At 56.4% G+C, this 19678-nt stretch overlaps 7 protein-coding genes across 7 annotated transcripts; 4 read left to right on the top strand and 3 right to left on the bottom strand.

Annotated features, from left to right (window-relative positions):
* Positions 1 to 198: 198 nt before the first annotated feature.
* Positions 199 to 2114, top strand: F5Z01DRAFT_635517 (uncharacterized protein; the record flags this gene model as incomplete). Its single annotated transcript, XM_046262156.1, has 3 exons — positions 199 to 709; positions 767 to 2032; positions 2083 to 2114. The coding sequence occupies 3 exons, from the start codon at positions 199 to 201 to the stop codon at positions 2112 to 2114; spliced, it is 1809 nt and encodes a 602-aa protein (XP_046119155.1).
* Positions 2115 to 2478: 364 nt separating this feature from the next.
* F5Z01DRAFT_41040 (uncharacterized protein) lies at positions 2479 to 6239 on the top strand. The gene is made up of 6 exons (XM_046259547.1): positions 2479 to 2646; positions 2704 to 3793; positions 3852 to 4680; positions 4741 to 4968; positions 5016 to 5351; positions 5398 to 6239. The coding sequence occupies exons 1-6, from the start codon at positions 2597 to 2599 to the stop codon at positions 5802 to 5804; spliced, it is 2940 nt and encodes a 979-aa protein (XP_046119156.1). The 5' UTR covers positions 2479 to 2596; the 3' UTR covers positions 5805 to 6239.
* Positions 6240 to 6837: 598 nt separating this feature from the next.
* F5Z01DRAFT_685601 (uncharacterized protein) lies at positions 6838 to 9761 on the top strand (the record flags this gene model as incomplete). Its single annotated transcript, XM_046265968.1, has 3 exons — positions 6838 to 6886; positions 6974 to 8533; positions 8590 to 9761. 3 exons carry the CDS (start codon positions 6838 to 6840, stop codon positions 9396 to 9398), a joined length of 2418 nt encoding a protein of 805 aa, XP_046119157.1. The 3' UTR covers positions 9399 to 9761.
* F5Z01DRAFT_635520 (Frag1/DRAM/Sfk1) lies at positions 9730 to 10654 on the bottom strand (the record flags this gene model as incomplete). Its single annotated transcript, XM_046262157.1, has 3 exons — positions 9730 to 10046; positions 10108 to 10561; positions 10625 to 10654. The coding sequence occupies 3 exons, from the start codon at positions 10652 to 10654 to the stop codon at positions 9730 to 9732; spliced, it is 801 nt and encodes a 266-aa protein (XP_046119158.1).
* Positions 10655 to 11317: 663 nt separating this feature from the next.
* On the bottom strand, positions 11318 to 12357 carry F5Z01DRAFT_749436 (uncharacterized protein; the record flags this gene model as incomplete). Its single annotated transcript, XM_046266999.1, has 4 exons — positions 11318 to 11695; positions 11747 to 11863; positions 11929 to 12060; positions 12103 to 12357. The coding sequence occupies 4 exons, from the start codon at positions 12355 to 12357 to the stop codon at positions 11525 to 11527; spliced, it is 675 nt and encodes a 224-aa protein (XP_046119159.1). The 3' UTR covers positions 11318 to 11524.
* A 1166-nt stretch (positions 12358 to 13523) lies between these two features.
* F5Z01DRAFT_652530 (serine/threonine-protein kinase) lies at positions 13524 to 15155 on the top strand. Its single transcript, XM_046263285.1, has 2 exons — positions 13524 to 14028; positions 14092 to 15155. The coding sequence occupies exons 1-2, from the start codon at positions 13815 to 13817 to the stop codon at positions 15117 to 15119; spliced, it is 1242 nt and encodes a 413-aa protein (XP_046119160.1). The 5' UTR covers positions 13524 to 13814; the 3' UTR covers positions 15120 to 15155.
* A 21-nt stretch (positions 15156 to 15176) lies between these two features.
* Positions 15177 to 19023, bottom strand: F5Z01DRAFT_620508 (SNF2 family N-terminal domain-containing protein; the record flags this gene model as incomplete). Its single annotated transcript, XM_046261141.1, has 2 exons — positions 15177 to 16201; positions 16257 to 19023. The coding sequence occupies 2 exons, from the start codon at positions 19021 to 19023 to the stop codon at positions 15177 to 15179; spliced, it is 3792 nt and encodes a 1263-aa protein (XP_046119161.1).
* Between the last annotated feature and the right edge of the window lie 655 nt (positions 19024 to 19678).

Genomic DNA, 19678 nt, shown 5'->3' on the forward strand with positions numbered 1-19678 from the left:
ACTGCAGGAGCCGCGTTAGCATTTCGAAAGCCGAAAATAGTACATTGGCCGACACCCCTTACCCTCGATCGAGCCCAACGTCCCTCGATATCAAGTTTCCCCACACCAAGGCACACTGCAGGCCTTCCTATCTACCGTAAGGTACACAGCAGCTGTCTCGAGCTTCATCCGTGCTCGCCGGCGCGAATAATGAACAACATGTCCGGAAATCACCCTGGCACCAACCGCAACAGCACCCCGGAGGCGAACGCGGGCTCCTCGCTCCGTCCTCCCTCTTCCCGAGCCGTGGGTGCTGGCCATTCTCTCCGTGCGTCTGCCGACGTGGCTGCGTTGACGGGCTCTTCTGCAGCCAGTCGCATCCGTCCTTCGTCCGACTTCTATGGCCAGAGCCAGCAGGGTCAGGGAACGGGAGGGTCTGAAAATGACCCCCAGGACAAACTTGCCCAGCAATGGATCGCGGACATTGACCAGTACGAGACAACGCTGGAGGACATGGCCGCCGCGACGCTGGACCAGGACTTCAAGGATGAGCTGAGTGCTATTGAGCAATGGTTCCGCGTCCTTAGCGAGGCCGAGCGAACGGCTGCTCTCTACGCACTCTTGCAGCAGACGACCCAAGTGCAGATTCGCTTCTTCATCCAGGTCCTCCAGCAAATGGGCAAAAACCACCCCATGTCGGGCGTGCTGTCCCCGGCAAACTTTGACAAGGGTATGCGAAGCTGCTGGAATGACTTTAGGACGTGCTCTTACTAACACGGAACAAAAGATCCCATGTCGAACCGGCTGAGTGATGCCATGAGCAAGCTGAATGTGGAGTCCAGTCGGACTTCCTATGCCAGGAACTCGACCGTTGGCTCGACGAAGCGTAACTCTGTGCTCGACCCCTCGACGGTCAACGCCATGTTCCCGGACGCCGCTGCCGCCATTGCTACCGAGAAGGCCAAGTTCACCCAGCAGACCGGCAACCCGCCGCCTTCCAACAGGAACAGCCTCGCCGTCGACCCTGCTCGAAGCTCGATGCCGCCTCCGGGGTTCTCTGGCGAATCGAACACTGGTAATCAGTCGTCTCAGACGCCGATGGGCCAGTTCGTCCAGCCCCCTCCGTCCGCGGGCTTACGCTCTCCTCGACCCCCTCTGTCGAACAACGCACCGATCCAGAACACGACGCTGTCTGCGCCCGACAAGAACCAGGGTGAACTTCCGATGCTGTCGCCGTACAATCCAAACGGAGGCAACTGGGCCTCCATGGTCAACACTCCGATGACAGCCAACTTCAATAATCAGGGTGGCAACAACAACAATAACGGAGGAAACCAAGCCGATATGATTGCGAATGCGACGGCCATGAAGCTTGCGGCGCTGTCCACCGTCAACAACCGCTTCGCTCTGGACGACGTCCGCAAGTACCGCAGGACAAGGTCGAACGATGGATCCGGAAAGGGTCAGGTGCCGGCTTCGCCTGGACCCCAAAACATGAACTTCCCAGGCACTAATGTTGTCATGATCAACGAACACGGTCAGGTCTTGAGCCAGGAGCAGATCATGGCTCTGCAGGCCCACCAGAACATGAACTTCCAAGGTCAGCGGTCGAGGCCCAACTCCCCTGGTGCTGCCATGCAACCCGGCATGGGCCCTATGCACTCGTTTGCGTCCCCGCAAAACAATGGCTTCTTGAGTGCTTACGATGGGTCGTCTGGGCTGATGAACAATGGCATCCCGACTGTCAATCTGGGCCAGCTTGGTGTCACTGGTCACGAGGGCTATCTGTCGGACCACTCCGACATGGTGCGAGGACGCTCTCCCCGCGGACGTCGCGGCAGCTCGAAGCCCCCAGAGGACCCGACCGATCCTACCTTGTTGCAGGACATCCCAAGCTGGTTGCGCAGCCTGCGTCTCCACAAGTACACGGACAATCTCAAGGACATGAAGTGGGTTGACCTGGTCGAGCTGGATGACAAGGCTCTGGAACAGCGTGGCGTCAATGCGCTAGGTGCTCGGCGCAAGATGCTCAAGGTGTTTGAGCAGGTGAAGGGTAAGTCCACTACGGAAGCCATACGGATCACAAACTGACTCTGCATGCAGAAGCGAAAGCCGAGGGCAAGCCTGCCCAGTAAGTAATGAGTTGATCCTATATAAGAAAAGATGATTTGATGCGGTGATGGGATCAGCTGGGCACAGGTTCGGCAACCTAAGTTACGATGTACAGGAGAGCTGCGCTGCGTTTGTGCATACGAGCAATATGAATCCGTGATGACGGGGATCAACGAAATAAGCATCAGTTTGGATTGGTAATATTCGTGTTGCGGGTGAAATAGAATGGCTTGTCGTGTGTGACTATGTGTTCTACTTAAAGCGCACATCTCCCACTTCGCCTGTCTAGAACCTTATCTTACTAGTTCATCACCCCATTGCCATCCACTCAACAACACCATTTAGCTTCTCAAGCATGGTATAGCGGGAATGACACTGCGCTATCCAGAATATATAAAAGCAAAGCTCAGCCAGAAACGTTGTTCTTCGTTGCCGAGAGTCCGCCGCGCGCGCGACTGATTTTCCATGCTGCAAAAAGCCGAACCACGGCGACGCCAGAGTCGATATGTCGCGGCGCAACGATGATGACCCTCGTGACGAGGATCCTCCCACCCTGTGCGCATTTCTTTTACTCTCTCTGGTCTTCCGTAATTGAAGCTAACATGATGCTAGCCGGTCCGGGTCGGAAGCATCTGACGCAGATTCTGATCTCGAGGAATTGCAGGGCGACATAGCCAAGTTCGATGCATCAGTACGCGACTTTCTGGCTTCCCATCGCGGCGCAGACAAGAGCGCGCCCACAGCAGGTTCTTCCGCGCCCTCCATCCGCGGGGGCTCCTCCTTTCGTGGCCGATTGCGTGGTCCGCGTCAAGCAGCCAAGCCCAGAGGCGACATCACGGCCAGGCTCTCCAAGGTCAACCAGGCCTTCCTGGCAGGCGACTATGAGCGCGCCCTCGATCTCGCCTCCGAGGTCGTCCGCATCAATGCCGAGACGCATCAGGCATGGACCACCCTGGCCTCCGTCTTCCGGGAGATGGGGGAAATCAACAAATATCTCTCCGCCTCTGTTTACGCCGCCCATCTACGTCCCAAGGAGGTGCACGGCTGGCTTCAATGCGCCTCGACTGCTCTTGAGATCATCGAGACCCAGGGCGATGATCCGGAAACACTACATACAGCTCGCCTCTGCTACTCAGCTGCCCTTCGCGCCGATTCGAAGAATCTGGAAGCCAGGCTAGGCAAGGCAAACGTCTGCCATCGCCAGGGCCATTTGGCAGTAGCCATCAACGAATACAAGCACGTACTACGGAGACACCCAAATGACCTCGACGTCGTCCGCCAGATCGCCGAAGCGGCCCTCGACAGTAAGCATTCCGAGTCGGCCGTGAACTCGGCCGTCGCCGCGTACAAGAAGTACTTTGACATCCAGCTCTCGAACCCGGCCATAGTGCCAGATCAGGAGCTGTGGCATGATGTTGGCATATACATTGAGCTTCAGTCGTCGCGTCGTCACTTTCAGGAAGCCATACAGGAGCTCAGACGTCTGGCTCGATGGTTGGTCGGCAGAGCCTCAGAAGCGTACTGGGACGAATACGACGAGGATGACCGTGAGTGGGACGCCGAGAATACGCGACGGCGTCAAGTAGCACAATTCAACCCTGCCGAGGCGGACGTGCGGTTATACGGCGATTCACTGCCGCTTGATCTGCGCGCCCGCCTCGCCATCTTCCGTCTGGGGTTGGATCATGATGAAGAGGCATTTGTAAGTCAATGAATTCGGACACATTTGCTATGGCTGCTTGGTACTGACCATTTCGCAGAAACACTTGTCGTGGTTGGATCCCACCGAGCATCACACTCGTGAATTTGCCCAGGATTTTCCTTTCTTGGTGTATGAACTCGCTTGCGAGCTCACGGCACATGATCATCCCGCTTTCGCAGCCAAGTACCTTGAAGTACTGCGCGAGGTAGCCGGTGAACCGGACGCCGCAGTCTTGTTGCAGCTGGGGCGGGCTTATCTCTACAGCAGGGAACAGGCAGCGGCTGAGGAATGCTTGCTCACTGCTTTGGAGATCGATCCAGACGCCATCGAACCTCGCGTGGAGCTGGCCAACCTTTACGAGTTGGCTAGGGAAGATGAAGAGGCCTTAATCTTGGCAGCAGAGGCCATGGCTCTTCGCGAGGCCCGGACCACACACAATGACGCAGAGGCAAGAACAGCAGCGGGCGGCCAGCGACAATCGCGTGCGGGCCAACGCAAGTCCGGCACTTCTACACGGAGAAAGCCGCAGGCTCGACCAGCAGACTCGACGGCGCCCAAGAAATCGGTGATCCCTAGGAGGTACCGACCGAAACGTCTGGGCGCACCTGGTCAGCGAAGACAGGAGGAACAAGAACACGCTGCCAAACTGTCCCGGCAGTACGAGACCGTGGTTGGGCTGAAGGAGAGCCTTAGGGCTGGTCACCTGGAGCTCAAGGACGAGTGGATGCAATCCTCCCAAGCGCTTGTTGATGATTTCAGATCACTTAAGCAGTTCTATTCGTGGGACAAATATTTGCAGCTATTGGGAGCCCAGAATTCCTTTCAGCCGCCTCCCCAGGGACAGCCTGGAAGTGAGCTTTTCCAGCTGTACGAGCGTCTCACGCGCAGTAAGTCATCCAATCTTGCCTGTACTTGTGACAAGCGATACTTACATCGGTGCCTCGCAGCTCTTGTACCTCAGCCAGACCAAGCCCGGAGCGACGCGCAAGCTAGTGGCATGAGTGGTCACCAAGGCATTTCGTTCGATCAGTGGTTGGACATCTTCCTTGACTACGCCGTTGGCTTGGCAATCGACTTTCGCCGAGAAGAGTCGTATCGTGTGTGCGAGGCTGCGCGTGACTCGACAGTATTCCAATCTTCAGCCCACAATTTTCGCATTCATATCGCTTGGAGCAGTAAGTCATGTTCTTCAACCATTGTGTTGTGATGCTAAATAAGTCAGTCTGCGCCGTGTTCACCAACGACGAAGAAAGGGCCATACAAGTTGCCCGGCAGCTGATGAAGGACGGCATCAACTCGGACTCGGACCGGATGTTCGCCCTGCTGGCGAGCCTCTGCCAGTCGCCCATCATCTGGTATACGTCGGGTCCAGCGCAAAAGTTCGTTCTTCGCCAGATCAGAGCTTTGGACACGGAGCAGATGACCACGTTGTCGAAAAGGGATGATATAGGCACAGAGGTCAACAAAGCCCCTCGTGAAGATATCCGACTGGACGCTTGCCTGTTGATGATGTACGGGCACATTCTATTCACGTCCACGAGCTACACATATGCCTTAGGTACGAAGCCTGCACAGAGTGAAAGTCGAGTTTGCTGACCATGCAGGGTACTTCCTCCGCGCTCATTCCCTGGACCCAGACAACCCGATGATCAGCCTCAGCATCGGGCTTGCCTATGTACACTACGCACTGAAACGCCAGGCGGTCAATCGCCAGTACCTGATCCTGCAGGGTCTGGCGTTCTTGACACGTTATGTGGAGCTCTGCAAGAAAGAAGACAGCGAGGCGTCCCTGGCTGAGTTGTACTACAATATTGGTAGACTCCATCATCTATTGGGGATATCTTCACTGGCGCTACAGTTCTATTCCCAGGCGGCGTCACACCTCGACAAGGACGACCCGGACATGAAAGACCTCGGATTGATGATTGCGACAAATCAGATCATCACACACCTTGGTAACGACAGGCGCAAAGCTGCACTGAAGCTCGTCAAAGAGCAGGTCATTATATGAGCATTAATTCAAGCAGAATAATAAATAAGTGTTCTTCAAATTGGAGTTGAAATATGGAGGTAGTCACTTTCGGTTGGAGCGGTGTACAATGACAGATACACCAGATTTTACACCGATAGCAGGTGCTGCAACGCCGAGTAGTCTTTATGGATACGAAATCCGTGATGAATACCTCATCGAAACATATCCGGACGAAAGCATCCTAAATGCCATGCCGAGAGGCCAACGAAAGTTTATGAATCTGTAGGGTAGCCCGAAACCCATGATCGCAGATCGCATCAGGCGTTGAGCAAGCCCCAAATGCCATTTGCGTCATCTCGGGAATGCCAGGCCTCAGATTCACAGATCGTGAATCTATGTCATGTTGTTTGGCCTAGTCAGGAGATTGAAGGCTCGAAGCTAAGATGTCTTCTCCCGAACCGAGCTGCACTGATTATTTAAAATACAAAGACGCTATTAGCTATTATCTACATATTCGTCCTCCTGTTGTGAAGATCGCTGCGCTCTGCACTAGTCCCTTTCCGGCTAACTCCAAGGGCAGCCGTAGGTGAGGTCATCGTCAGGGTGCTGGTCATGACGTCATAGTCAGTACACCGCGAACCTGAGATGGTAAAGCGCGATCGACTAGCAGAATGGCAATGACGAAGTCAAGGTTCCCGACATGTGCTTCTGACCGGTGGGAAAGATGGAACGTACGGAATGCTGCGCACCCGAGCTAAGTTGATTTAGCGACCTGCGTACGTACCAGACCAAGGACGGGGCAGTGAGCCAGAGCCCGCTGATCACTTGATCTACCGGCCGGTCCATCTCATTGATCTAATTACCCCAGCATCCCCCATCTGGTGATACGATTCGGTTGATCGCCCATCCCTCCATCCAGCTCGTGCTGTTTCGCAATCCCTGGCCCAGCGAAGAACAATTGCCATACGAGGTGCATAAACATCCCAGCCAAGGACAACTCGAGGGGGCAACTGCAGTTGCTGTCTTGTCACTATCGAGAGGTCTCTCAGAAGCTCGTCGTCCGCCCTCCATCATGACGGAACCAGCCATAGCGACAGAAGCTCCGCCTGAGGCTTTGCCAGGTATGTGATACCAAGCTCGGGAACTCGCTCTCACGTCTTGTGTAATTATGCACCTTTGCTGATCTGATCACCTTACCCATGCAGCAGTCAACAACTCTGGGAGGCTCAAATATGCGGACCCACGATCACTACCAAGCTTCCCCTCGTCGGGGTTGAAATCCGACGGAGCAGCTGCAGGGGCAGCCGCGTCACTGGGATGGAGCAACCAGAAACCCATTGAGCTTTGGAAGCCAGACAAACTGTCCTCCGCCTCCGCCGCCGCCGTCCTTGCGACAGACTACAAAATGGCACCCCAATGGCAGCCTTCCGCCAATTCGGATGGCCACAAGGCCGCGCTCTTGGCTGTTGGGTCTGCCAGCTCCGCGTTGAAGCAGAACAAGACGACAGAGCCGGCAGCAAAGGGTCAGCACGACGGCTGGGGCAACACAGCTGCGACCCATGCCTTCCGTCAACCAAGCCCTCGGAATGAGCCCACGGATGAGCAGCCGATCTCAGGAACGCATGGGTCGACAGCAGCGACGCAAGCATTCGCAGCGAACCGCACTGACACTATAGCTCGCGCGAATGCGCCCAGCCCTCAGGTGGCCCCGGCTGATCGACCGCTCGCCGCTGCCATGGGCGCCATGGCATTGAACCGACCGCGCTCGACATCTAGCCCCATGTCGCCTGCGTCTGCTTCGGGTGACAACCTTCAATCGCGCGCTGCCTCGAACGCGTTGAGTGGAGCATCCGTGGCACACCGCGCGTCCATGCGCCCCAAGCCCACAGCCTCCAATGGCGGTGCCGTCCCTGTGACTACGATGACACGCAACATGTTCACTTCTCACCCCATGGTCAAGCCCGAGGTGGATGAGCGCAATGATGCCGAGAGGTTGCATCAGTCTGCGGTCGAGATGGCCAAGAAGATGTACAACCAGCAGCAGAAGATGGTCGAGCAAGCCAAAGCCAGGGGAGAGGATCCCGACAAGTTCACGTCCCCTTACCTGAGCCTCCAGGATGCTGCGTACAAGCAAGCTCAAGACAGGCTGTCGAAGCTGGAGGATGAGTACTCCAAGAACCGGAACATGCAGGAGTATTACGGCAACACGCAGGCACCAGCTCCTCGGCGTCGCTGGTCTGTTGCGAACAAGCTGAGGCGACGGGATTCTGACGAAAACTTTGACGACCGAGAGGAGTCGCAGCGAATCCGCCAGCAAATGTCCATGTTTTCGAACAAGTTGACCGAGGTCGACCAGGCGAAGCGCCAGAGTGACCGTGATGCACTGTTGGCCGCTGCCCAGCGCAATGTGAAGGCTCGTCTCCATGGCATGGACGAGAAGGTCTACAACGATACCGGCAAAATCAACCCAGCCCTGCACAGCGACTGGAACCTCAAGGCGCAGCAAGCTGCCCAGCTCTCATCCGACGCCCGCAACGAGAATACCGGAAAACTCAACTTGGGCGGCGGCATGTACATGGACCAGGAACAAATTGATGCTATCGCCGCGAAGCGGATGCAGCCCGTGCTAGACGACATCAACGAGAAGGCAGAGAAAGAGCGCGCGCGTCAGGCGGTGCTGAAAGCCGAGGAGGAGGCTCGCAAGGCGGAGCTCGCGCGCGAAAAGGAGAGGGATCGCGAGGCCAAAGCACTCAGCAAGAGAATCCGAGGTACGTTGAAAAACACCCTGCGATCTTCATAGCGCACAGCTAACCCATGACCACAGACGAGGACAAGGAAGAGCAGAAGGCCAGGAAGATGCAGGCCAAGGAGGAGGAAAGGGCGAAGAAGGAGCAGGAGAAGGCTGAAAAGGCCGAGCAGAAGAGGCTCGCCAAGGAGGGGAAGCGCAGGTCGAAGGTCGGTACCGCTGCCGATGATCAGGAAGAGGAGACCGCGCCCGCCGATACTGCCCGCGTCTCGGGAGACGATGCGATCCTGAACGATGAGGTGCACCCGGCCATGGATGCAGAAGACAGGGACGCCGACGTTGTGCCACCCATTGACAGCACCCTGGGGGATCCGCCCTCGCCCGAGGCCGCCCATAGCCTGGCCGCCGCACGGTCTGGTGCCGACGAGGAGCATCAAGACGAGCAACACGAAGTGGACCAAGACGAGCACCGAGGTGACCATCGCCACTCATCCGGCTCCAAGCTCAAGGGCTGGATCAAGAATCGCCTGTCGCGCGGCCGATCCATGAGCGAGAGGGACGGTGACGCTGCCGACGAGGAGAAGAAAAAGAAGCGCACCAGTTTCTTCAAGGGCAGTGGCGCACTGAAGAAGGACAACCCCAATGCCAGCAACGCCAGCCTAGAGCAAGGGCCCTCGAGCATGCGCGATGTAGCCATTGCAGGGCACGCCGACGGCGAGGCAAGCCACGCTGCCCCTGAGCGAGATTCCAGGGGCGTCAGCCCCGTGAGCTCAGTGGCCAGGGATGAAGCCCCGGACAGGCTCGAGCCGCCGAAGCCTATTGGGGAGAGGGCTCCTCGGGCCAGTGTCAGTCCTGGTAGGGACTCTAGGTTCCGCGAGGAGATGTGAGCGAGTTGTTACTGTTTGAATGGGTTTTGTGTGCGTTATTTTCTTTCGATATCCTGGGCAAAAATTTCGAGCGGACGTTTTTCACATCGTCAGCACAATCAGTTGGAAACACAGAGTGGTAACAAAATTAGGAACAAGGATATGTATCGTAATAATAATGTTCATCATATACATATATCTAACATTTCATCGATGATCTACGCCGGTATCGTTTTCGACATTACGCTTCTAACGTGTCCCTCGCAAACACCAAACGCCAAACATGCGCAATAAAAACACAGAGAGGACATGTCCTCTCCCCACGGTGCTTCAGTTATCGTCGTCTCTCGCATTAAAAGTGGCCATTGGTGTTGGGGCCGTGCACCCGACCCGGCAAACTGGCCTCGCTCTCCTCCATCTCCCGCGGGCTCGTGGGCTTCTGGAAACGCATGCTGCGGCTCTTTGTCCGGCGCGCGGGCCACAGGTCGATGACAAAGGACAGGACGTAGAATGTGAAGATGAGGGAAATGATCCACTCAAAGTAGGCGGCAATGTTCTTCCTGTCGGTGAAGGTGAGGACGCCAAAGGCAATGGCCAGGCCGAGTTCGAGGAAGATGAAGGTGAGCTTGACCCAGAACGAGGCGCGGAGGACACGGTGCTCGCGGTGTTCTGCGGGTGCTCGGTTAGTCTACACGCTTCCCAGAAGAATAGAGGATGGTGGGTTACGTACGGATGCCCAGGCGCTGGTACTCCCAGCAGATGAAGATGGCCGAGATGAGATAGCCGCCGATGAAGAGGAGCAGGAACATATCATGCAGCTTGGGGTGGCGGTACGTGTCGAAGATGCTGAGGCAGATGAGGCCCACGGTGCCGACAACGGCAAAGAGAATGGTCAGGACCACGAGCACCTTTTCCAGGACGGTCTGGTTGGGCACCAGGCGACCCTTGTGCCGCAGCCAGCGCTCGGCGGCAAAGGACAGGTCGAACGTGACCGTGGTGACGACGGAGCCGGCGATGAACAGGGGCTTGAGCGTAAAGGCGCCAATGTCGCTGATGTAGGGCAGATACATGTCGCGGTCGAGCGAGGGCAGCCGGCTGCGGTCCATGTCCACGGTCACGAACCACCACAGCAGCATCCCGAGCAGCATGCCCAACCACACGCAGGCGGGAAATATCGGTAGCCACTGTTCCTGTTAGCTACACGGACTTGTCTTGCTGGAAGGGCTTCAACGTTGAAATCCACCTACCCAGTACGAGATCACACCGCGGACGGCCATGGTGATTGATGGTTACAGAGCGTGACTCTGCTGCGTTTATGTCGAAGTGTTCGTTGGAAGCGATTGCGTGCGCTTCTTGTTGCCCTCGTTTGCTTGCAGTTGGCCTGGTCTAGTGAGGTGACAATTTCTCGTGCGTAGTTGGATGCACCTTGGGATCGATTGTGTTGCTGTAACCTGTGTTTGTTGTCCAAGAAGGCCAAGCCAACAAGGGGTGGTAATCCGAGACAAGGACTGGACTGGACGGGATGGATATATGGCAGGACGGTCGACGTCACGGCACTCAAATCAAGACTGGGACTTGGCGTGGCTTGGAAGTGTAGCGTCCCCGGGTTGCGAGAATTACCAAGCCTCAATCAAAGGAGCACCGAATTCGACATGCTGTCTCCATGCCTAATTAACGGTTGTGACGTGACGCGCGGGAGCACCGTCGATTGTGAGTGGGCCCCCTGAGAAGAGATCGAAGATCATCGGATTTGGCTGCAGCTGTTCAAATTCACGCGGACATTAGACTCAAGATTGAGTGCGCAGTCTGTCTGACTTTCACTGTCAAGTCTCCACCACTTCTTCGCTTCGCCGGCAGTCTCCCGTCGGTCTATGACATCATTTGCAACGAATGATTAATTCCAAACACAGACAATCGGAGGCCCCTGGCGGGAACATGTGATTGGACTAGTGATAATTCTGATTGAACTAAAGGTCTCTGCATTGCTGCACCATCGAATATTGACATTAGGAGTTCTTGGTCGGTCCATCCTCTACTCTGCCTTTGGAAACGCCTGATGACTGAAGGTCTCTCTCACGACAACAATCGCTGGAGTCCATGCGCTGAATGTGCTGCCTGGGCTCAAGCCCGTTGTTGTATCTGCCGTCCTAAGGAAGGGTCCTAAAGTCCTCCCCGGTGATGGTTGGGATAGTCTCGAATTGCTGGAATGCTGTGCGGACGCTGTAAGGGGTGCTGCCGTCTAGCGCGCCGTACTTTTTGAAGATGGTTGTCAAATGTACTGGATCGTGCAGGCGGCGGCCAAGCTCATAGACAGCATTCTGCAGCGTGGAATTAGCATCCCGACTGGCGACAACGCTGCATCGACTCACGTAATCGGCCACTCGAAGACTGTTGATGGTCACGAGCAGGTACCTCGCCGACTTGGAATCCAGGTCCTCCATCCTGTCGGCGAGGATGTCGAGGGCCTCAATCATCGTCTCGGCGTACTGAGGTGATCGTCAAGTCAGCCCGGCACAGACACGGCCACTCACGCCGCAAAGAGAGAACTTACGTAGCGGTAGCAGTTGGCAATCTCCTTCTCTTCCCCGTCGCTGAACTCTATGGACAGATCTGAGTTGTCCATGTCGGCATCGAACAGGTCCAGGTCGAACTCAACATCGTAAAGCGCTTTGCGCATGGGCTCCTAGCAGCGATCGCTACCCTTGCTGCATTCAAGAATGCTCACAAAGTTGAAGATAAAGGTCATTCTTTCGGCCAAGTGGTGAAACCTTTGGCACACGTATTCTTGTGTCAGCACGTCGTAGAACTGAGGCGAGTGTCCCTTGGGGGCGCCAGCCTGGGCAGCAACTCGTGCGCCAGCTCTTGCACCAGCTTTCCCGCCAGCTTTCGCATCAGCCTTCACACCAGCTGCGGCCGTACTGCCAATCAGAGATGTGATGGCGAGTAGACCGTACGCGCCGAGAATCCGAGAGAACCTCATATTTGGACAGATGTGGGGGAAGCAGAGAGATTCAAGTGTCGATACGCAGACGCGAGGAAGGCTTATGCAAGCGCGCCTTGTTGTCAGCAGGCCCTTCGACACGTTCAGCTCGAAGGAGGCAGAGCAGAGGCTGGAAAGTCGGAGACGATAAGTGATACTGGGCGAGAATGCAGAGGTTGTCCGGAGTCAGTAAGTGATATTGAAACGATAATGAAGAGGTTGACTGGACAAGGATAATGCGGACGTTGGTGAGGGGACAGAGTCGGAGCAGAAGACGAGATGTGTGGCAGGGTGCCTGAAGCTACTAGTAGGTGCAGGTACCTGTAGCCATTTCCAAGTGTGAAGTATCGGACCTGCCTCGCCTACTTGTTTACTTACTCCTGGTGGGCGATGATGCCCGACCGTACCTGCCTCAGTCCCGCACGTGAAGAGGTCTGGAGGCCTTGACACTCGGAGCCAGACATGATGGTGCTGATGAGCAGACACTGTCGGTGAGACAGACGTTTGGCATGCTGCAACCTCAATGTAATATTGGCTGCAGCCGCCTCGGCCGCCATCATCGAGTGACAGCGTTGGGTAGCCACGGCTCACCTGCTCGCAGACATAGATACGACTCATTCCCCTCTTCCGAGCTGTCAATTCGAACTTTCGTCGCACGCCATCGACGCTCTCGACCCGGGCATGCCGAATCTGGAACAATTCTTGCCAAGGCACGTAGACAAGTCGCGACCATGAGAATTGTCTATCAGCCAGAACCCCATAGCACCAAATTCATCCTGATTCATGACCAAGCATGGAGAAAGGCGACTGGTTCACCGCGGAGAGCTTGGGAGACCAGCTGGATAAGATCGCAGGCAGAGCCAAGCGGTTGGTTGACCGCGCCTTCCCCCTTGAGCAGTTCTAGGAGGCCTGTGGCATGATGGGGAGCCGCAAGACGAAGGGCCAAGGTGACACTCAGTGCTGCAGCATAAACGTTGCCGACACCATATCGTCCATCTCGAACTCTGTCCTTGTCTGATTGCTGCAAATTGCAATATTGACTTACCCTTCTTCATGAAGAAGAAAGGGAGTCGAGGGACGTTGCCTGGCGCGAAGTCCAAAAGCCCCGAGTACCAGCCAATTAGATGCGCTATTACTCAGCAAGCCCCACCCATCATAAGTAGCTAACCCCAACGGCATCCGTCTCTCCCTACTCCGTACCTCGCCTTAGATATCATATCGCGTTTTGACTGTTCACTTGACACTGCAATAGCATATCTGATTCAAACTCGATCTTAATTAACCAATCCAAGAAGCCGGGAACTCTGCTGCCGTCATCAATTAAATTCAGAGCCTGCGGGAAAATTAATTTGCTTTTCACTTGGTAGCCGCTGCTCCAACCAACCAATCAACCACCTGTCGAACCGGTCAAATCCGTTCCTCAGCAAGCGTTCATCCACAGGTCACCGCCGCTCACTATGGCGGTCTCGCCTGTGGTCACAGAGCTGTCGCGACCCGCGACTGAGCTCCGCGCCGCCGCTTCACCTCTGCGATCTCTCGCTTCAGGTCAAGCCTCTTCAAATGGCACACCCAAGCCGGTGGGCGCACTCCGAAAGAACATGGGGGGAAACCCGCCCTCACTTGATTTGGCCGAGCAAATGAATGAGGATGAGAAGCGAAAATGGGTCAAAGGTGAGAGAGATTGCGTAGTGGAAGCCCCAAGCACGCAGAGCTAACGTGAGCTCCCCCACGCAGGCAAGAAGCTCGGTGAAGGTACATACGCCGTGGTGTTTCTGGGTCATCTACGCGACGACCCCTCGACCCTGGTCGCCATCAAAAAGATGAAAAAGGTGTCCAAGGATTATGAAGAGGGCATGTCGCACGATGCCATTCGCGAAGTCAAGCACCTCCAGGAACTGCAGCACGATAATATTATTGCGCTGCGCTCCGTCTTCTCCTCCAAAGACCAGAACCTCAACCTCGTCCTCGAGTTTCTGCCCCTGGGCGACCTGGAGATCCTTATCAAGGGCGATCAGCAGCGCAAGATCCCCGGTGTCCGCTACGGCGCTGCCGATATCAAGGCGTGGATGGGCATGCTCACGCGGGCCGTCTGGTTCTGCCACGAGAACTTTGTGCTGCACCGCGATATCAAGCCTAATAACTTGCTCATCGCGGCCAACGGCGAGCTCAAGCTTGCCGATTTCGGTCTCGCGCGTGGCTTCGCCGATCCGTATCAATACATGACAGCCAATGTCATCACACGATGGTACCGACCACCCGAGCTGCTCTTTGGCGCGAAGCATTACTCTGGCGCTGTTGACATCTGGTCTGTGGGCACCATCTTTGCCGAGATCGTCCTGCGCAATGCATATCTGCCCGGCGGCACGGAGCTGGAACAGGTCAAACTGATCTGCGAGGCTATCGGGACCCCAACAGAGGACAATTGGCCCGGCGTGACGAAGCTGCGAGACTACGCCGTGCCCTCCACCAACCCAGTCCGTGGGAAAGCCTACTATGAGAGGACCTTTGAGATCCTGGGTCCCGAGGGCGCGGATCTGCTCATGCGGACGTTGACCCTCAACCCAAACCGTCGTATCACGGCAAAGGAGATGCTACAACACTCGTACTGGCTGGCCCAACCACAGCCCACCCGCAAAGAGGACCTGCCGCGCAAGGCGGGAGGAGAGGAGACGATGGGTGCTGATCTGAAGCGGAGACCTGGCGTGGTCGAAGAGGACCGTGGCAGTCGAATTGCTCGAAAATTAGATTTTGGTGCCGGATAGGTAGATGGGAAATTATGACAGACTGTACACTATCTATCTCACGATGACGCCTCCCACTCAATTGTTCATGGCCTCCTCCTCGCCTGTGGGCGCCCCATTCTTGGCAACGTGCCCAAACAGACACTGCCATAGATCATTCTTGTCAACCATCTCGCCAGCCGTCCTGTCCTTGCTCATCAGCTTAGTGAGGGCAGCCTGCTCCATCTCCAGCGTGTTGGCCGCCTCGAGGGTTTCGTCCAGCGACCCTGCCTTCTCCTTCCCCTTGCCGTTGACGACGGCACGGGCAGCGTGCTCCAGGCGCCTCTCCACACTGAGGCTGTAGATGCTTTCCTCCACGGTGCCCTGCGTCACGTACAGCCACACCGTTGTCTCGTGCTGCTGCCCGATGCGGTCGACGCGGGCAATCGCCTGCAGCTCGAGCGCCGTGTTCACGAGAGGCTCGCAGAGGAAGACGTTGTTGGCGTTGACTAGATTCAGTCCGCTCGAGTGAGCTCGAGCGTGCATCAAAAAGGCCTCCACGGCCGGGTCCTGTTTGAAGCGTTCAATACCACCCTTTGCGTCGATGGAGGAGAAGCCGATCCGGTGCGCGTCAAATGCCGTGGACAGAATTTTGAGGAAATCCTTGTATTGCGAGAAGATAATGGATTTGGCTCCGGGATCGCTCTGCCGCAGCCATAGTAGATGGCGCACGATGGTGTCGACCTTGGTCGTGTAGGACGGTCCTTCGAGATCAATGTCCTGTATCTCGGACAGCTTGGCGGCGTCGAATTGGGAGTAGATGGTGCCCTTCTCCAGAATACCCGAGGTGCCCTCGGGGCTTGCCTGTCCGGCTTTGGCGTGTTCGTTCTCGGTCCCATGCAGCTTCAGTTCCTGAGACTTGAAGACAATGTCGTGTAGGGAGGAGGGCAAAAGGTGAGTCTTACACACCGGGCAATTGCGATGAGCCCTGTACCAGGTCTTCATGCAAGGCTTGCAGAACTGATGCCCGCACACAGTCAGGACGCCAATGTCAAAGTGTGTTTGGCAAATGACACAAAGGCGGCCCTCGTCCGACTTGGTACCCGTGTCCTTGAGGTTGAGTACTATAGCAAGTCAGTACGATAATCTGATACGGCAGTCCATGGCGGTGTAACTTACGGTACCGGTGTTTGGACTTGGCAGAAGCCAGCTTTTGCGTCAGATCTTCTTCATACTTCAGCATCCGCTCGGCCGCATCCTCGGTCTTGGGTCCTTCATAGGGCAGAACGCTGTCGGAAACGCTCTGCATCTGTCGGTAGTATTCCAGCCGTGCATTCATCGTGTCACGGAACGACTCGAGCTCAGACTCGAGGGCTGTCGCCGCCTTGTTCTGCTGTGTGAGCGCCGTCTGCGTGGCCTTGAGCATGGCGGCCGCGATGGCGTGCTCATTACGGACCCGGTCCGTTTGGCTGCTCTCCTTGCTCAGACGAGTGGCCAAGCTGCGAAGATCCGCAAGAGCCCCTCTCATGCTAAAGTCGGCCACACGAGGGTTGACCTGCTGCCGGATCTGCATCAGCTCAAGGAGCTTGTCGGGCATGGGCCCGCCTCCTTCTCTCGCCAGTCGTATCGCCTGCTTCGTCTCGTAGCTCACCAACTCGTTCGGTGGCTGGCCACTCATGGCATCTTGACGGTCGGCGATGGCGGCACCAAGGGCCTGAACGTAGACAATCAGTTCTTCCTGCATTTTCGCGGCATCCCCCATCTCTTCACCCGTAGTCTCCAGGCCAGGGTCCTCGTCTTGATCCATCAGAGGCTTGAGCAGTAGCTGAACGGCGTGCTCGCGCCATTGGTCAATTACATTGGCTTGTTCATTCATCGCACCGTGGAGGGCCTCCAGATCGCCGGCAACGCGGCTACTCTCGATCCCACCATGCAATTCCGTGGGCAACTCGGCGATTTCGGTGAACTTTTGGCGGGTGGCCATCTCCGAGAGCTTTTGCATAGTACCACTTGCTTTGTGGTGGCTGCTCTTGAGGAGCTCCTTTCGGATGAGTTTCGCCTCTTCGTATGCCTGGTCTTCCGCCTCCTTGAGCTTCTCAAAGTCCGCGCTCTCTGGCACCGTCATTTCCGTGTTCTCTCGAATCTGGAAGTAGGCGTTGGCGCAGAAGAACACTGCCTTGTGCTGCGTCTCCAAAGCCTGTCGAAGTTTGCGTCGCCACTCGGCGCGAACCGCGCCCTTGTTGTCGACAGACTCATCATCGGTCGAATCCATGTCAAGCGACGACGCTGATTTGTCTGCACGAGAGGAGTGCGCGCTAGCCTCAGAAAGGCCTGCCCTGGCTTCGGCTACCATGGCAGCAGCCTCCTCCCTTACCGCTGTCCAGATCGACAGTGCCTCGCGTACGCGCGGCGAATTCTCGTACAGCTGGCCGCGGGTCAGCCTGCTACCGAGGATAGAGCGATGATGCGCCTTGATGCCATTGTCGCTTTGTTCAATCATGGCCCGGAGAACTTCATCAAGAGTCCGCATGGGACGGTTGCTGTGGCCTAACACCCGTCTGCTGTACGCGCCAATCTCTGGATGCAGTGCTGTCTGACGCAAGCGGTTGAGCCAGGTTCGCATGGCCTCCTCGTAGACCGAGGGTTTCCAGTCTTCTACAATGGGTTTGCCCTGCTCATCAACATCGCAAGCTTCAGTCATCTGCTTGAAGAGCGACTGGTAATGCTGCTCCTCGACGGCGGTGAAGGGCACGCTGATGGCGAAGCGGTGTTGGGGAGGCAGCGCTATCTCGTGGCGCACAAGCGATTTCGTATGTCTGATGGCTATCGTCCCAACTAGGCTTTGCAGAACAGGCTTGTACTCTTTCACGAGAAACTTCCAGACAGTCGGCGTGGTGAGGGGCTCATACCGAAGGAAGGTCAACAGGTGGAAGAGGTCCGAAACGTCGTTCTTCAGGGGCGTGCCAGTGATCGCCCAGGAATTGACGCGAGGTATGGCACGCGCTGTTTCGGCCGCGTTGCTGAGGCCGTTCTCGATCATCTGCGCTTCGTCGATGCATAGCCTCCACCAGTTGATCCTGACCAGAGGGGATTTCGGTCGCTCATACTTGCGTTCAGTGCGGCGTGACCGCTGAGGAGGTTCCCGGGCAAAGTGGACTTCTGACTGCAACACGTGGTAGGTTGTGATGACAACGTCACTGCTGGACAGCCGCTTCACCAAGGCATCGTCGTTGTCAGGCTGTGACTTGGCACACCCGTTGTAGATCTCGACCTGGAGTATCGGGGCATGGCGCGCGATCTCCGACACCCACTGATCCCTCAAAGACTGAGGGACCACGAGCAGCGTGCCTCCACTGGGCGGGCCGTCTCCTGGTTCTGGATCTGGTCGGGGATGCATCAGCACCAGGCCGATGATCTCCAGCGTCTTGCCCAGACCCATCTCTTCCGCCAAGATACCACCTCTCATCGCAGTTTCTATTTGCCGATAGTGCACAGTGTCTCGGACGATGGTCTGCATAACGTCACTGACATAGGCCGGTTGGCCTTGCGTATCCCTTATGAGCCTGAAGCTGTCGGTGATCGGCGAGGCGGTCTGCTCATCGCGCACAACTGTTCCGGCTGCCGTGCATCGCACGCCCTCACGCCTGAGCAGCCACTTGAGACTTCTGCGCTGATACGGGAACAACGTAGCCTCCAGCCCCGGCACGGAGGAAAGTGTGTCGTCTGTTTCGTCTGCAGAGGGCACATGCGCGGCATCGTAAAAGTCCATGGGCGACGATGCAGCACTGTCAGGCGTAGTCTTGGGAAAGAAGCGGTCGATGAGGGCCTCCGAAGCGCCCCGGCTGTCCGTGTTTCGAAGACCCTGTCGAGGCGATTGCGTCTCATTCCAATAGAGCCGACCCTGGATGGTGAGTCTGGCGCCGTCCGCCGTCTTCACGATGGACATGTCATAGTCGGACCAGATAGCACCAGGGACGTCACTGGGTGCCTCGCGTCCAAATTGACGAAGGATGCGGTCGAAGCCACCCTCCACTTGTGCATGGCTGAGCGAGAACACAAACCTCTGCCTGATACCGCTAGAAGCCTTTGTGTCGAAGCAGAATGTCTCTCGACGTTGTCCACGGAAATATCGTCTGTATCCAGTTCTTGGCTGTCTAGATGGGTCGGGTCTGAATGATTCGGGAGGATCATAATGGGAACCAAAGTCCAAATGATGACCGACGTTGCGATGAAACCCGAGTAATGAATGATACTCAGAGGGCACGGGCGTCTCTGAGATCAAAGTCAGAGATCCCTCCGCAACGCAGACAGCATGAGCCATCGACGGCGGCGTCCTTTGGACCTTGCGTCGCTTTGGCGGACGACCCGGGCCATCCTGGTCGGCAACAGCCTCAGGCTTGAGAAGAGACCCAATAACTTGGAATAATTCCGTCGGAAAGGGACCTGCAGCATGGTTGATGAGCGACAGCAGCATTTATCTTGAGAGAACTTACCTCCTGGGTCTACAACGTGAACGTCGTAAGGGCGAGGCCGCCGAGCAGTTGGCTTAGTTCGAGCCATGAGTATCTCACAGCATGTCGCGGTCGATATTATGCATCAGA

The sequence above is a fragment of the Emericellopsis atlantica genome, assembly GCF_019669845.1.
Source record: "Emericellopsis atlantica unplaced genomic scaffold F5Z01scaffold_10, whole genome shotgun sequence".
Lineage (NCBI taxonomy): Eukaryota > Fungi > Ascomycota > Sordariomycetes > Hypocreales > Bionectriaceae > Emericellopsis > Emericellopsis atlantica.